Here is a 16500-nt window from a genome sequence, read left to right on the forward strand (position 1 = left end):
ATTCAATACCTCCATCAAAGCCTCACATACTTATTTGGAAATAAATAATAGAGATTTTTAGTTACTGTACATATTTCAAAGAAGTTATAAATGGCAATCAAATTATTAGACGCCAAAAACATCTAGATTAAATTGACCGGCAAGGTAAGAACCTGAGTTTACAATCTATATATTATCCGAGATCTTTTCCTGTGACAGGTGGAAACCACAACAACAAATGGGGCGTTCGGTTCTCTAAGAGCTTTGGTGTCCTGCAGTGAATTTATCGATAGTGTCACCCTGCTTATGGCGATAGGACTTAATAATGCATCATTAGGATCTTGGATTGCTGTATCTGACTTCCGTTTTCTTCTGTCTGGGAAATTGTAGGTTTGTTAACCTTTTTAATTCCTTCCTTCCCTAGTAGGTAGTAGGTCCTATAGTTTGTAGGGCAGTTGGATTTATCATGTCATCTACTGGCAACTATCTACATTATAGCAAGAATAATTTGTTAATTAGGCCCTTCAATTATACAGGGTATGGCAAACTGAGGGGTCGCCTCGGTAGCATGCCAACTTTATGCTCCTCTTCATATTCTTTACATCATAGTCTAACCTAACCTAACCTAGCCCAACAAGGGGAAACAACCGACTGGACTAGCTGAGTCACTTTCCACTGCGTGTGAAATCACCCTCCGAAAAAGTACTTTAACACGTCCTGACACTGGAGATGGTCATCAGTCACGAGTTATTGGTGGTGAGAGAAGTAGCTCGAGACCTCTAAGACCTCTACTCTCCTTTCGAAGTAAGTATTTTCTCCTAAGTTAGAAATTAAGGTCATATTTTAAGATTAAACAGAAGATAATGAAAAGTCTACGCAGTGCACTCTACCTCCCTCCATAACGCTTTCAAAATTTTTACTTACAACTCAGAATATTTAGAAGATTGACGCCATCTCAATGTTTGTGGAGTCGCTTTTGTCAATAAACTTCCCATTCCATGTGGTAAATCCGCACACCACTTGTACCCATAGACGCTGGGGTACTTTCTTCACAAAAATCGTAAACAATGATTTCCAACCACTACTTTTCCAAGGGAACTATGATTTTTGGTAGAAGAAGAAGAAGAACCATGCACTAGATAATTATTTAAATAAATAGTTAAACGGCAGTATAAGGTCATGAATTGCATACATTTTTTTACATATTCATAATTTCTCACCTTTCTCACCTTTCTCACCAGACGCCAGGTAGGCCTCCAGGCCTGTCAGTCGTCCTGCTTCAGGAACAGTCTCCATTCTTGGCGATCATCATAGAGCCTCATCTCATCAACTTCCCGCAAACTAGAGCCTCTCCTCTCTACTCCTCTCTCTATGTTTTGTAGCCATCTCATTTTTGGTCTTCCTACCGGTCTCCTTCCTTCCGGTGTCCATTCCAAAAACCTTATAGGATATCGCTCCTCCTCCTCCATTCTTTTGGTGTGTCCAAACCATCTAAGCTGTCCTCTCTCCACAAAATCTAGTATCCCCTCCACTCCCAGTTCTCTTCTAATGTCTTCATTTCGTAGCCTATCTAGTCTTGTTACACCTTTTATGAGTCTTAGGGCTTTCATTTCAGCTGCTTGAAGTTGGCTTCTAGTTCTTGATGTTAATGTCCATGATTCATGGCCATAAGTCAATATTGGTCTTAAAATAGAGAGGTACATTATGGTTTTCACTTTGCGAGGTATATTTCTGTCTTTCATTAGTGGGTAGAGCAGATACAGATTGTTACTGAATTTCTGTATTCGGGTAGTTATTTCCAGTTTTGAATCGTTTTGGTCACTAAACTCTACTCCTAAGTATTTGAAATTTCTACACTGTTTCAATGTCTGACCTTCTAATTCTACATCTACATTACTTGGTGTTCGTGATAGGTGCATGATCTCTGTCTTATTCTTGTTGATCTGCATTCCATTAGCTGTTAAGATCGCGTTCCAGTTGTTGACGTTTTCTTGGAGAGATTCTGCGCTGAGGGCTATCATTGCATGGTCATCTGCATACATAAGGTTGATGGTCATATCTGCAGCTTCATCCTCACCTCGTTCCCTCATACATTTATCTAAGAACAATATAAAAAGAAGTGGCGAAAGGACGCTGCCCTGTCTTACTCCTGATTTTATTTCAAACCAGTCTTCATTCTCTTGATTTGTTTTTACTCTGGATCTGATGTTTTGATAGGTGTTTTAATTGCTCTTATAAGTTTCTCAGGGATTCCATAGTAAGGGTCTTTTAGGGCATCCCATATTTTCATTCTTGGTACTCTATCAAAAGCCTTTTCTAGATCTATAAAAGCAATATATCTATCCCTGTCCCATTCCCAGCTCTTCTCAAATATCATCTTGAGGGAGAAAATCATATCAGTTGTCCCTCTTCCTGGTCGAAAACCGTTTTGCCATTCACCCAGCTTTGGTTCAACATATCCTCTCAATCTAGTTTCAAGTATTCTTTCATATACTTTAAAAGCATGTGACATTAGGGATATTCCTCTATAATTGCTGCAATTTGTCTTGTCACCTTTCTTATAGATTGGGCATATTAGATCTCTTCTCCAGTCTTCAGGTGGCATTTGCCCATTCCAGAGTATGTCGATTAGCTCTAGTAGCCAGATGACTCCATCCTCCCCCATGTTTTTAAGGAGCTTTGCAGGTATTGTATCCACTCCAGGGGCCTTACCATTTCTCATCCTCTTGAGAGCATTTTTTAACTCCAGTGTTGTTATGTCAGGTTCTGCATCCCCAACCACATCAGATTCTACATGCTCTTCAAGGTCATTGTTTCCGTTATTTAGTAGTGTTTCAAAGTGATGTTTCCATCCTAATTCAATTTCTCGGGGTTCGGTTAAAATTGTCCCATCCATAGGGTCTTTGATTACATAAGTGGGTGGTTGGCTTCCCTTTCTATAGTTTTTGGCAGTGCTATATATGAGTTTTCTGGTACCTTGGAGATCATTTCCCAGATCTTCTCCTATTCTTTCCCATGTTTCTCTTTTTGTTTGAGCTTTTATTCTTTCCGTTTCTCTCGACGCTTCTTTATAGTTATTGTGATCTTCCAAATTCAAAGTTTTCATCCATTTTCTGAAGAGTTTCATTTTGTTTGCAACAGCGGCCTTTAGTGTGGGGGTCCACCAAGCAGTTTGTTTTTTCCTCCTACCTCGAACTCTTTTCTTTTGCACTGTATTATTAGCAGCACCCACTACAGCCATTCTAAAGTGTCTCCATTTTTCATTTGGGTCATTGCTCTCCTGTTGCATTTGTTTAGCTCTACTTATTTCGTTTTGATATCTAACTAAGCACTCCTCTTCTCTCATATTCTATAAAATAAATCTTTCTCTCACTTGGCTTTTAATTGGTTTTGGGTTTTGTCATCTTTAATTTAATTAAGAGAAGCCTGTGATCTGAATCGAATGATATAGAGGGGATGCTTTTTACATCTCTGACCATATTTTTGTTATTTGTTATTGCCATATCAATCATTGATTTTTCAGTATATGCTCCTAAAGCCGAGTTCCATCGGTACCACGTCCACTTGTGGCTGTCTCTATGATTATAGAAAGAGTTCATAATGGACATCTGGTTTAGTATGCAAAAATCAATTATGTTTTCTCCTTCTCTATTTCTGTCTCCAATGCTAAATGCTCCTAATATGCTCTCTATGCCTGTCCTGTCTTGCCAATATGTCCATTCATATCTCCATTATTAATGTATTCTCTACATATGGGACAGAATCTTTACTTCTTGTAGATGTCTGTAGAATTCTTCCTTTTCTTCTTGAGGGCGGCCCTGCTGTGGTGCATACACCTGAATTATGCTGGCTTGAAATGTTCCTAACTTTAAGGAAATGCTAATAATCCTATCACATTTGAATTCTAGATGACTAATTTTTTCCAGCTAGCTCTTCACTCACAATAAAACCTACTCCGTGTCGTGCGGTTCTTCCACCTTTGTAAAATAATTGGTAATTGTTATGCAATAATTTTGTTCCTTCTCCTGGTAAACGGGTTTCACACAACCCCAAAATGTCTATTTTTATTATAGTGTCTTACCGAACAATTATAGAGCCGTGATTTCCACGAGCGGCAGGATACTAAATTCAAATTTAGCGCGTCGGCGTCGCCAACACTGGTGGTGATGACGTCATCTCCCTCCACTCGCGGGAAGAGAACCAGGTACAACTGCCCAGGTGAATCCAATTCTTTTCCTGCCGGCGTCCGGTGAACATCGTGGTCGGTGCGGTTGGATGACTTTCCTTCGCTTTTTTTCTTGTGGATTTGATCTTCGGAATTGGTGAAGTACTCTTTTTTGGCGTTGTTGTTATTTTGCTTTTTATTTAGGCGTTGCCATGTCGGATTCTAGTCCGTCGGGAGTTAGGTTTGCATCTCAGGATGTAAAACTAGATTATCCAAGTTAGAGTATGATTCTCACACTAAATGTGTTAAGTGTAGGGGACAGGTTTGTTCAGCAGATCGAACATGTAACGAGTGTAGTGATTGGACTGATTCTCAATGGAAGTTTTTTAGTTCATACGGAGAAATTAGCTAAAGACAGAATTAGAAAAGCAAAAGAGCGCTTAGGGAAAGTAGACTTAGCTCTGCTTCGTCTTGCGATGCATCTGTTCCTTCTGTTTCTCCTCAAATTGTTATGTCTCCTTTAACTACACCTCCTATTCCTCCTACTAATCCCACTTCTCCGGCTTCCCGTGTAGTTTCTTCCGACACCATTGCCAGTCTGGAATCGAGGTTAGATCAGAAATTTTCGGTACTAGCGAATACGGTTTTGCAACTTGGTAATTCAGTTAAGACGTTTTTGGAGAAAGCGGCTTCAGGTAAGAGTGTAGTTGAGGGTGCGTCTGTCTGTCCTGACACGTCTCCTAGACAAAGGTCACTGTCCAGCTCCCCCGCACCGGGGAGAAGACATACCGGAAGTCCAAGGGAGTCGATCGGGATTTGCCCACAGACAGGCGCCTCTCTTGTTGAGCCTGTTGCGCCTCAACAGGGCTCGGTTAAGCGTTGGAAAGGTCAGACGCCTTTCGAATGATTCAAGCGATTCGTCTCCGGTCGCGCGGCGCTCTTGGCGAGATTCGCCGTTTCGCATCCCTTAAAGAGGCGTTCAGGCGCCGATTCTTCGCCTCCTCCAGTCAAGCGGTATAAGGAGCCTGAGAGTAGGGTTGCGCCGCGGCCGTTAGCGGCTCATTCGTCGCCTCAATCTGTGCCTTTTTCGGCTCCATCTACTAGTAGAGATTGTGGTTTTAGCGCTGTAGCTAGCAGTTCTAAGGGTGTTTCTTTAGGCGCTTTTTCGTCTGTTACGCCTGATGCGCCTGTTTCGCCTCGAATTTCGGCGGCTCCGAGCGAGGCGCAAGTAGTTTTCCGCCTCCTGCTGAACATTTAGGCTCTTCCAAGCCTACGTTAACTGTTTTTGATTCGTCTCTGGCGCCTTTGCGCAAGCAGTTAGAGATGTTAACCAACTGGATGAATGAGTCCAAGGGTGGTTCGAAACCTTCAGATCCGGTTGTAGTTCCGTCTACTTCTTCGGCGGTATCGGAGAATGAAGAAGAAGTAGAGGAGGAGGATTCACACCACCTCTCGTGTTATTCACGTCTCCTTAGTTTTCTTCTGGTATCTTATCCAGATTATTTTGAGAAAGCGCTGCCGCGCTCCCCAACTTCGACTTTTTTGATGAGGAGGAAAACTTCAGACCCTCTCCTCCCAAAACTTGTTCTATCTAAAGCGGTTAGACATTCGTTGAAAGAGACTGAGAAATGGATGTCTATGAAAAGAGACTTAGGGAAGGCTCTTTTGCGTACCCTCCCTCTAAGTTGCTTCGTAAGAGGTATAGGTTTTATGTAACTGGGGAAGCTCCTTCTCTGGGAGTTTCTGCCTCCTCCCAGGGAGACTTCTCCAGTTTAATCGACTCCTCTAGAAGATCTGCTTTCGCCGCAGCGAAAGTTTTCTTTACAGCGCCGGAGTTGGACCACGTTGTAAAGAATCAATTTAAACTTTTGGAAGTCTTTAGCTTCCTTGATTGGACTATTGGCGCTTTAGCGGCCAAGATCGAAGACTGTCCTTCTCTTCTCAGGAGTTAGCGGAGGATTGGATTGGTGTTCTGTCCTGTGCGGACAAATCCATTAGGGATGGATGTGATGAGTTAGCTTCGCTCATCGCCTTTGGTACCCTTAAGAAAAGGCAACTTTGGTGCTCCTTTGCTTCTAAAAGGGTTACTTCCCAACAGAAGTCTGCTCTCTTGTTTGCTCCTTTTGTGAAAGATAACCTCTTTCCAGACGATGTAGTGTTGTCAATTTCGTCTGCGCTAGATAAGAAATCTACTTCGGATTTACTGGCACAGTCTACTAAGAGACCTAAAGCTCCTGTGGAGACTGTTCCTTCGGTTTCTCCTCTGGCCCAAGAAGTGCCTTTTCGAGGGAGAAAACCAAGCGCTTCTTTCGGCCGAAGTCGAATTTGCGACCTCAGTCTAAGGCCTCGGCCAAGGTTAACAAACCTTCCAAATGAAAGCTCGGTTCTTCATGCACCAGTGGGAGCCAGGCTGGCTCTGTTTTGGGAGGAATGGGAAAACAGAGGAGCAGAAGCCTGGGTAGTGCAAGTACTCAAGTTCGGCTATCGTATTCCTCTCGTTTCACCTCCCTCGCTCTCACCTGTGCCAATTCCATTCCAGGCATACTCTCCGGGCTCAGACAAATTTCTGGCGCTAGCCGCAGAAGTGGAAGCGCTTGTTCTCAAAGAAGCGATAGAACAGATAGAAGGGGATTTTCCTCCAGGCTTTTACAATCGCCTTTTTGTAGTTCCCAAGTCATCAGGGGGCTGGAGGCCGGTTTTGGATGTGAGCGCCCAAGAACTTGCATGTCCAGAAAACAAAATTTCATATGGAGACCACTCGGTCGGTTCTGGAGTCCATCAGACAGAGGGATTGGATGGTCTCTCTGGACATGCAAGACGCTTATTTTCACATTCCGATACATCGTCGAATCTCGGAAGTACCTGAGGTTCATGTTCGAAGGCAAGGTGTTTCAGTTTCGGGCGCTTTGCTTCGGACTAGCGACCGCTCCTCAAGTTTTCACCAGGGTTCTATCCCCGATAGGAAGCTGGCTGCACATATTAGGAGTAAGAATCTCCCTCTATCTGGACGATTGGCTTCTCCGGTCGGAATCAGAGAGTCGGTGCATGAAGGACCTTGGAACAACTCTGGATCTTGCCAGAAAGTTAGGAATTCTGGTCAACAAACAGAAGTCCCAGTTGGTTCCATCTCAGAGCATCCTTTATTTGGGGATGATTCTGAATGCTCAAAGTTTTTTCGGGCTTTTCTGTCCCGAAGAGGGTTCAAGGCTGTCTGGAGACAGTTCAGGAGTTCTTGGACAAAAAGGTAAGTTCTGCCAATCAGTGGATGAGGCTCCTGGGCAAATTGACGTCAGTGGAGAAATTTGTGACGTTGGGAAGACTGCACATGAGACCTCTGCAGTTTTTCCTGAGAGCCTCTTGGTGCAGGAAGACACAACCAGAACTCGATTACCTTTCCTGTCACAGATCAAATAAAAGAGGACCTAAGGTGGTGGCTCTCTCGAGCAAGGTTGGAAGAAGGGTTAGATTTACGACCCATCCTCCCGAACCTACAGTTCTTTTCCGATGCATCGGACACAGGTTGGGGAGCCCTACTGGGAAATCAACGGACTTCAGGAGCTTGGTCGGAGAAGGAGAAGAAGTTCCACATAAATGTAAAGGAACTGTTAGCAATTTTCTTGGGGCTCAGACAGTTTCGGAGCTTAGTAGAAGGTCGAGTAGTGGCAGTGCATTCCGACAACTCCACGGCTCTCTCGTACGTGCGGAAACGGGGGGACTCAGTCTTTCTCTCTGTACGAAGTAGCCAAGGATCTCCTCCTGTGGTCAAACGAAGCGAAGGTTCAGCTAGTCCCGAGATTTGTTCCGGGAAAGATGAACGTCCTGGCGGACGAGTTAAGTCGTCAACAGCAAGTGTTACCTCTGGAGTGGACTTTGGACAACAAGATTTGTCAGAAACTTTGGCGCCTTTGGGGACGACCGTCAATAGACCTGTTCGCGACATCAAGGAACAACCGTCTTCCTCTCTTTTGTTCTCCAGTCCCAGATCCTCTAGCTTGGTCGGTGGACGCAATGCTGTTGGATTGGTCGGGTCTGGAAGCTTATGCATTCCCTCCGTTCGGTCTAATAAGAGAGGTGCTGAACAAGCTCATGTCGCACAGCAATGTAACACTAACGTTAATCGCTCCCTTTTGGCCCAGGAAAGAGTGGTTCCCGGACCTTCTCCAGTTGTTAGTAGACTTCCCCAGACTTCTTCCTCCAGAGAAGTGGCTTCTCAAACAACCTCACTTCAAGAGGTTCCACCAAAACTTGTCCGCTCTAGCTCTGACAGGGTTCAGACTGTCCGGAATCTTGTCAGAGCGAAAGGATTTTCAAGAAGAGCTGCAGAAGCTATCGCTCGTTGTAGGAGAGAGTCTTCTAACAAACTCTATCAAGGGAACTCTAAGAAACTGGCTCCTTCGACGATCAGAGGATATAGAGCCATGCTCTCTTCGGTTTTTCGACATCGAGGTTTGGATATTTCCTCCAATTCAGATCTGTCGGACCTCATTAGGTCTTTCGAAACCACTAAGCTCCCGCAAGATACAGTGGCTTGGAACTTAGATGTGGTGCTTAAGTTCCTCATGGGGCCACCGTTGAGCCTTTGAAGTCGGCTTCACTCAGGAACTTGACTAAGAAGGCACTCTATTTCTTATTGCACTAGCTTCTGCTAAGCGTGTCAGCGAATTGCACGCTATAGACAAAAGAGTCGGTTTCTCTCAAGGCAATGCTGTATTTTCGGTATCTTTGACCTTTCTAGCCAAAAATGAGAATCCTTCTAATCCTTGGCCGAGGAGTTTTGTGGTAAGGAACTTATCTGATTTGGTTGGACATGAGGAGGAAGAAAGGCTCTTATGTCCAGTCAGGGCTATTAAGCAGTATCTGTTTGCCACTAAGGGTATTAGAGGACAATCTTCTAAGCTCTGGACCTCGGTTCAAAATCCCTCTCGTCCTCTTTCTAAGAATGCTATATCGTTCTTTATTAGAGAGCTTATCAGGGAAGCTCACTCGCAGTCCGAGAACGACAATCTTTCCGTTCTGAGAGTTAAAGCTCACGTGGTTAGAGCAGTGGCAACTTCTTTAGCATTCAGAAAGAATTTATCTTTAGCTTCGATTCTTCAGAGCACGGTCTGGAGATCGAATTCGGTTTTTGCGAGTCATTATCTCAAAGAGATAGAAACGGTTTTCGAGAATTGTAAAACGTTAGGTCCGGTGGCGGTTTCTGGCATGGTGTTGGGAGAAACGGCACAGGGGTCGTCACCTCTATGCTAACTTTTCACCTTGAATAGGTTGTCGAGTTCAAGGGAAGCTGGGGGTACTGAGTACCTGGGATACTCACCAGTCTGTTAGGTCAGATTTTACAATGGTTGGGTATATATGTTTTTAAATCTGGTGTTGGTGACAAATGTTTTGTATAATTGAATTTCTGGTCTTAGCCCAGGGCAAGGGCAATCTTTGTTGTTACTATCCTCCGTCAGTCAGCCTTGACTCGCTTGAACTACGGAAGGATTCCACTCCTGTAGAGGCTAACTTTGGTCAAATTCCAATTCCTCTACAATAGTAAGAAGAGCACCGACCAGAGGCAGTATCAGTCTGCTGTAGCTCTCTTACAAGGTAAGGTACAACAGACACCTTGAGTGTTTACTGGTATTGCAATAAATGTAACCATTTAAAAATACTAGTGGTCCACTGAATCCCACCTTCCCATAAATGTGTAATCAGCTCTATAATTGTTCGGTAAGACACTACAATAAAAATGAAATTTTCATTATTAAAATGAAGTTTTATTGTATACTTACCGAACAATTATGATTATACCCACCCTCCTCCCCTTAGGTGGACGGACGGGCAGAAAGAATTGGATTCACCTGGGCAGTTGTACCTGGTTCTCCCGCGAGTGGAGGGAGATGACGTCATCACCACCAGTGTTGGCGACGCCGACGCGCTAAATTTGAATTTAGTATCCTGCCGCTCGTGGAAATCACGGCTCTATAATTGTTCGGTAAGTATACAATAAAACTTCATTTTAATAATGAAAATTTCATTTTTCTTTCCTCCATCATCATGATTACCTCCTCCTCCTTACCTCTCAAAGTATACTTAGATTAATTGTTCCTAATCTCAAAGACTTATTTCCCTGTCCATGTCCAATAACATTCCGAGTCAGGATGTGCCCGGGCATCCTTTGATCAATGGGTCTGTCCTGAAGTAAGTTGTGCGGTTCATGAGCAATTTATAGCAGCTCACCGGCTTGCTAGGCCTGTCGTGAGCCCTCAGAGCTGTTAATTTGTACCATCCATAAGCCTATTGCTTCCTAAAAGGTCACAGAGGTTCCAACATAACCCCCAAGCAGTCTTATGGTAGGTTTAAGCCACTGCACCTCTACAAGGTTACACAGCTCCTTATCCCAATGTATGCTGGCCTTGGGACAGCAGCGGATATATATTTATGATTATTAATTTGAAAATATTCGTTGTAGATTCCTGACTCAAATATCAACAGTTTTGCTTGTGAACGGTACCTACGCTGTTCTTCGTGCTCTTCAGTTGTTTATTAGCGTTGCCAATTGGTATGTGTTTACCCTCCAAACTGGGTATAAGACATACACAAAACCAAGGAAATAAGTGAAATTAGCATATCTGTTTGTAGTATATATGCATATTAGAGCAATTTTATCATTATTGCATTACTATGAAAACTAGAATTCATGGAAACAGTTTGTAAATGCATCAGCGTATGTGTGAAGCTCCACTAGATTGGCAACGATGAGTCATTTTCCCGTTGTCTGCTCGTATGTACTTCAGAAATATCTGTAATCTTTCGGGGTTAATTTGGTTGCTAAAAAGGGATAATAGACATGAATTAAGTAAACATTTTGAAGTAACAAAGTAAGGTTAAACTACGTAAATAATTAGTAAAGTAAACAATTAAGGGAATAAAGTTTTTTACCTCATAAACTGTGTATTTGTGTGCTGCCCGTAACTGTGTTTCTGGAGTGAGCGCTTAGGAACCAGGAACAGCAACGTAGTTCAAGTGCAATTTGGAGTGAATTAAGACCAAAACATGTATAATCACAATCAAATAAGCACTGTGGAGTTTCAGTTGTGATGGCAGTAAGGATGAAATCGATTACAAGGTAAAAATGAATTTCAATTCAAACCATGACCCTGGGAATAAGAAGTTTCATACTTTCACTAATATAGGCAACAAAATGTTGTTTTATTGTGCTGATTACAACTGCAATCTTGAGTAAGATCAATAAACGTTACATATATACGTTAACATTGTTCAAATGATTGCTGGAAAGGCTGGGAAAGATGGTGGCTTGGCTGTGCTTACGAATGACACCTCAGGTGGTTGCTGCCATATTGGATTTCAAAACTGCCTTGAAAACATTTTACGAAGAGCTCACATGCTTATTTTAGTTCTTATGGCGCTTTTATATGTCACATTATGTTGACAAAACTTCAATCTTTAGAATGGTATGCTTAAAGATGTAATTGTATTCTTGTTTCACCAATTAAATATTGAGTGAATAAAGCTGAGCCACATGATGACGATGGATCCACTGCGGTGTTTCCCCCTAGTAGGTATTCGTAGACTGCAACTCTTCTGATATTTTAGAGTTGAATGTTTTAGATTATTTTGGGGTTCTTTTCCAAAGGTGTTTGTTGGAATGATTAACACAAAACAGTATTAGTATAAATCAAGTTCCTTCCTTCCATCCCCACTGATAGTAGTCCATGACTGGTGTATAAAGTGTTCTAATGCATGGTTCCACTGATTCATTTATAAGTAACTGTTGGCTAGTTGTCGTTAGTAACTTGATATAATGGTAGGTGTCTTAGTGAATGAGAAATTTAAAACAAATGTAGTTAGTTGTTTCATTGTCATCTTGAGTAGGCCGCTAATTTTATTGAGTAGAGTGTGTTGTATTTTGTGCAAGAATATGAAAGTTTTTATTTTCTAGAATTGTTTTATTTTGTCTTCTTGTCTCTTCACAGGTACTGTTAGTTATTTCAGCAACCCCCAAGAAAAATGTACCCCAGTTGCCCAAGACTTGGGAAAGCTCACCTTGGGGCATCTACTTTCTTTGCGTCAGCCCATCCAAGTGAATCATGTGGAAGTAATGGTTTGCCTTTAACCCCAAATTCGATCAGAATATATGGACGAGCAAGGTCTCTGCATCTCATCAATCATCCTCACTTGTGTACATATGTTGACATCTATCGTGGCAAGCATGGTATGCACTTTATAGATTTGCATTAGGATTGGATGTAGGTTAGCCCTTGTGATATATATCTCATATATGTGAAGACTCCTCCCAAGGCTACATGTTATCATAAAAATTGAGTTTCATCCAGCTTCATCCAGCTCCAAGAGTTATCAAGTTGCTGTAATTTTGCATATCATCACTAGATAGCTTACTGATGTTTAAAAAATGTCACAGTCCCGAAGGGGGTAAGGTTTTGAAAAATAAAGATTTTGTTCATGAAACTTACCTGTCAGATATTTATATAGCTGTATTCTCCAACGTCCGACAGAATTTCAAAACTCCCGTGCCAGGTGGTTAGTACCCATTCCCGCCGCTGGGAGGCGGATATCAGGAATCATTCCCATTTTCTATTCAGATTTTTCTCTGTCGCCGGTCGGTAAACAACTGTTTACAGACCTCCGCCTAGGATTTTGAAACTTCTTGTGCTAACTTGAGTATTCTGATTGACTTTTGGTTTTGATTTGGCTTGTTGGCTTGGCATACGTGATAGTGGATTTGATTTGGATTTGGCTTTGACTTTTCTTTGATACGATGTCTGGATCTAGCTCTGCTAGCTTCAGGGTGTGTAAGGTACAGGAATGTAAGGTGAGGTTGCCGAAAGCTTCGGTAGACCCTCATTCGGTGTGCTCGAAATGTCGTAGTCATGTATGTATGTTGAATGATAGATGCATCGAGTGTGAGCAATTGACTGAAATTGAATGGAAGGCATATGATTCTTACGTGAGAAAGCTTGAGCGTGATAGAATCAGGAGGTCTTCCTCTAGGAGTGCTCCTGTGAATAGAAGTCAAGGTAGAATTGTATCTCCATTAAATCCTCCTGTAGATGTAATTCAACCTAATCCTGTTGTATTGCCTCTGAACAATCAGGAAGTGTCTGCAGAAGGATCATGGAGTCGATTCGCGCCTTGGAATCTAAAGTGATTGCTGTACAATCAAATATGAATTGCAATAAAAGTGTTAGTGCATCTAGTGTTGTGGAGGGGGCGTCAGATCGGTCCCATAATGCCTCTAGGCCTAGGCCCCTGCCGGACTCCCAGGCCTTAGGGAGAGGGCAAGCCGAAAGCCGAAGGAGGGTTACGGGATCTAATGAACGGTCTGACGTCCCTTTGGCAGAAACTGAGGACGAATCTCAGGCTGCCGGTGTTCGTGCACGGGCACGGATACTTAAAGAGTGCTTCTCTTCTTCCGAGACTTCCTCTCCTCGCCGAGGTTGGGACGCTCGGAAGACCTCTCATGGGGAGAGCGGCAGGGGCGCAAGGTGTCGCACAGGCGGCCGTCGCCCTTGTCGCCCTCTTAAGAGAGGTTTCAGAGAAGAGGACGCTTCACGTCCTTCTGATCAGTACGTAGATTCATCACCTGAAGATTTTGAAGCTTTTCCGCCACAGAAAAGGAACAAGACTTCATCAGGGGAGGACTCTTTCGAGCGTCCAAGTCGCTCTAAGCATGTTCCTGAGTGGAAGGAAAGGGCATCCCCTCGCCCATCTTCCTCGCACAGGATGAGTCCTTCTCCTGATCGAGAACTTTCCCCATCAAGGAAAATGCTTTGGGAAATGCAGAAACATTTAGCTTCCTATTTTGAGAGAAAGGAGGCAGAAACTAGTCATCGGAGGAAGGATAGGTGGCTGCCTGTTAAGAGGACTAGGCAGTCCCCGGCTCCTTCTCCGTGTTTTTCGGCCTTTGAGTCTCCTCCTAGTAGCCGACGCATTAGAGAACGTGATTACGTTCCTCATGAAAGGGCGTCTAGGAGAGATGAATTTGACAGAGACGTGAGTTGTCGCACAGGCGGCCGGCGTCTTTGTCAAAAGGCCGAAAACGCTCAAGGATCCATAACGGAAGTTCAAGCTTTGCATGATGATAATCACGCTTGGCGTCTTAAGCAACGAAGTGCTTACCAGGACGCTCGAGAAGACGCTTTTCAAGACGCGCGGGGCGCTCGCCAAGACGCTCGAGCTGACGCTGTTCAGGACGCACGGCGTCCTACACATCAGGACGCTCAGCAAGACGCTCGAGCTGATGCTGTTCAGGACGCACGGCGTCCTACACATCAGGACGCTCAGCAGGACGCTTCTCAGAATGCGCGGCGCCTTACATGTCAGGACGCTTGCCAGGACGATCAACAGTTGAGTCCGAAGCGTCAGGATATTTCACATGTTAAAGTGTTGAAGTCATCGCGATCTTTGAAGGGCGCTGATGACAGAGAGAAGGATTCTTCTAGTGATCTCTGCCCTACGGATGATGTCGAACCAAATGCGTCAGTGTCTTCAGACTATAAGACTTTGACGGATTTACTTAAGAAATTGTTCCCAGACAATTTTCAAGCGCCCGTTCCTTGCTCTCCACCTTCACAATTTGCCTCATCGAAGGCCAGGAAGGCTCCTGGCTTCGTTAAGATGGCCACTTCGCTCTCTGCGAAGAGAGCGTTTAAGAGAGTCCAGGATTGGATGGATTCAAGGAAGGTTAAAGGGAAGACTTCGTTTGCACTTCCTCCATCTAGACTGAAAGGGAGAGCGGGGATCTGGTACGAAACAGGAGAAGAGGCAGGATTGAAAGCACCGTCTTCTTCTCAAGGAGATTTCGCCAATTTGGTGGACGCTCCAAGGAGGTCTTATTTGTCATCGACTAAGGTTTCCTGGACAATGACGGAGACAGATCATCACCTCAAGGGGTTATTTAAGACGCTAGAAGTGTTTAACTTTTTAGATTGGTGCCTCGGGGCTTTGGATGTACAATCGAGGAGTCAAGACTCGATTTCGCTGGAAGAGCTTTCGAGTGTATTAGCTTGTATGGATAGAGCAGTAAGGGATGGCTCTGATGAGTTAGCATCTCATTTTGCTACAGGTCTGCTAAAGAAGAGAGCTCTCTATTGTAGCTTTGCGGCGAAAGCAGTTTCTCCCACTCAGAAAGCGGAGTTATTATTCGCCCCCTTCTCTACGCACCTATTACCGCAGTCCATGATTAAGGATCTGTCGGTAAACTTGCAAGAGAAAGCAACTCCTCAGGCTTCTACTTCAACAGCTCCAGCACCCAAGAAGAAATTTAAGCCCTTTCGTGGAGCACCTTCCTCTAGAGGTTCTTCGAGAGGAAGGGGGTCCTTAAGAGGTAAGATCTCTTCTATCAAGAAGGGAAAAAATTGACGTTTCTGCCCTTCAGGCACCTGTAGGTGCGAGACTCACCTTATTTGCTCAGGCATGGAGGACGATAGGGGCGGACACCTGGACCCTAGATGTGATCGAGAGAGGATACAAGATCCCTTTCCTCTCTGCGCCTCCTTTGAGCACGAAGCTGATAGACCTGTCGCCCGCATACCAGTCAGAGAAGCAACAGATCTTCCTCAACCTTCTAGATCAAATGTTGGAAAAGAAGGCCGTAGAAGAAGTCCTAATGCTGGATTCCCCAGGCTTCTACAATAGGTTATTCCTGGTTCCGAAGCAGTCTGGGGGATGGAGACCTGTCCTAGACGTCAGCAGACTGAACATTTTTGTAAAGAAAGAAAAATTCAGGATGGAAACTTCTCAGTCTGTGCTAGGGGCCTTGAGACCAGGGGATTGGATGGTGTCATTGGACCTACAAGACGCTTATTTCCACGTCCCGATCCATCCTCAATCAAGGAAGTTCCTGAGGTTCGTCTTAAAAGGGCAGGTCTTCCAGTTCAGGGCTCTGTGCTTCGGTCTGAGTACGGCGCCGATGGTTTTTACTTTCCTCATGCGGAATGTAGCGAAATGGCTTCACCTATCGAAGATAAGAGTCTCGCTTTACCTGGACGACTGGCTAATCAAGTCGTCTTCGAAGTCAAGGTGCCTGGAGGACCTTCAGACGACATTGCAGCTGACGAAGGCCCTGGGCCTTATAGTGAATTACGAGAAGTCCCATCTGATCCCCACGCAGTCCATCGTGTATCTGGGGATTCAGATGGATTCAGCGGCTTTTCAAGCTTTTCCATCAAAGGAACGTCAGCAGAGATGCTTAGAGAAAGTGTCAGCCTTCTTAGGGAAAGAAACATGCTCGGCAAAGGAATGGATGAGTCTACTGGGAACCATTTCTTCACTGGAGAAGTTTGTTTCCCTAGGGAGGTTGCACCTCAGGCCACTCCAGTTTTTTATGGCAG

At 44.0% G+C, this 16500-nt stretch overlaps 1 protein-coding gene across 2 annotated transcripts in view; it reads left to right on the forward strand.

Annotated features, from left to right (window-relative positions):
• Nucleotides 1–85: 85 nt before the first annotated feature.
• Nucleotides 86–16500, forward strand: part of LOC135203644 (TBC domain-containing protein kinase-like protein) — a 39864-nt gene continuing 23449 nt past the window's right edge. Inside the window, exons 1-2 of one of the 2 annotated variants that reach the window (XM_064233491.1) lie at nt 86–369; nt 12124–12362. In XM_064233491.1, coding sequence (XP_064089561.1) covers nt 12158–12362 — 205 coding nt within the window. In that variant the 5' untranslated portion in view covers nt 86–369; nt 12124–12157. The remainder of the gene's footprint in view (nt 370–12123; nt 12363–16500) is intronic. The other variant, XM_064233490.1, reaches the window with a different exon arrangement.

The sequence above is a fragment of the Macrobrachium nipponense genome, chromosome 36 (genome assembly GCF_015104395.2).
Source record: "Macrobrachium nipponense isolate FS-2020 chromosome 36, ASM1510439v2, whole genome shotgun sequence".
NCBI classification, from domain to species: Eukaryota; Metazoa; Arthropoda; class Malacostraca; order Decapoda; family Palaemonidae; genus Macrobrachium; species Macrobrachium nipponense.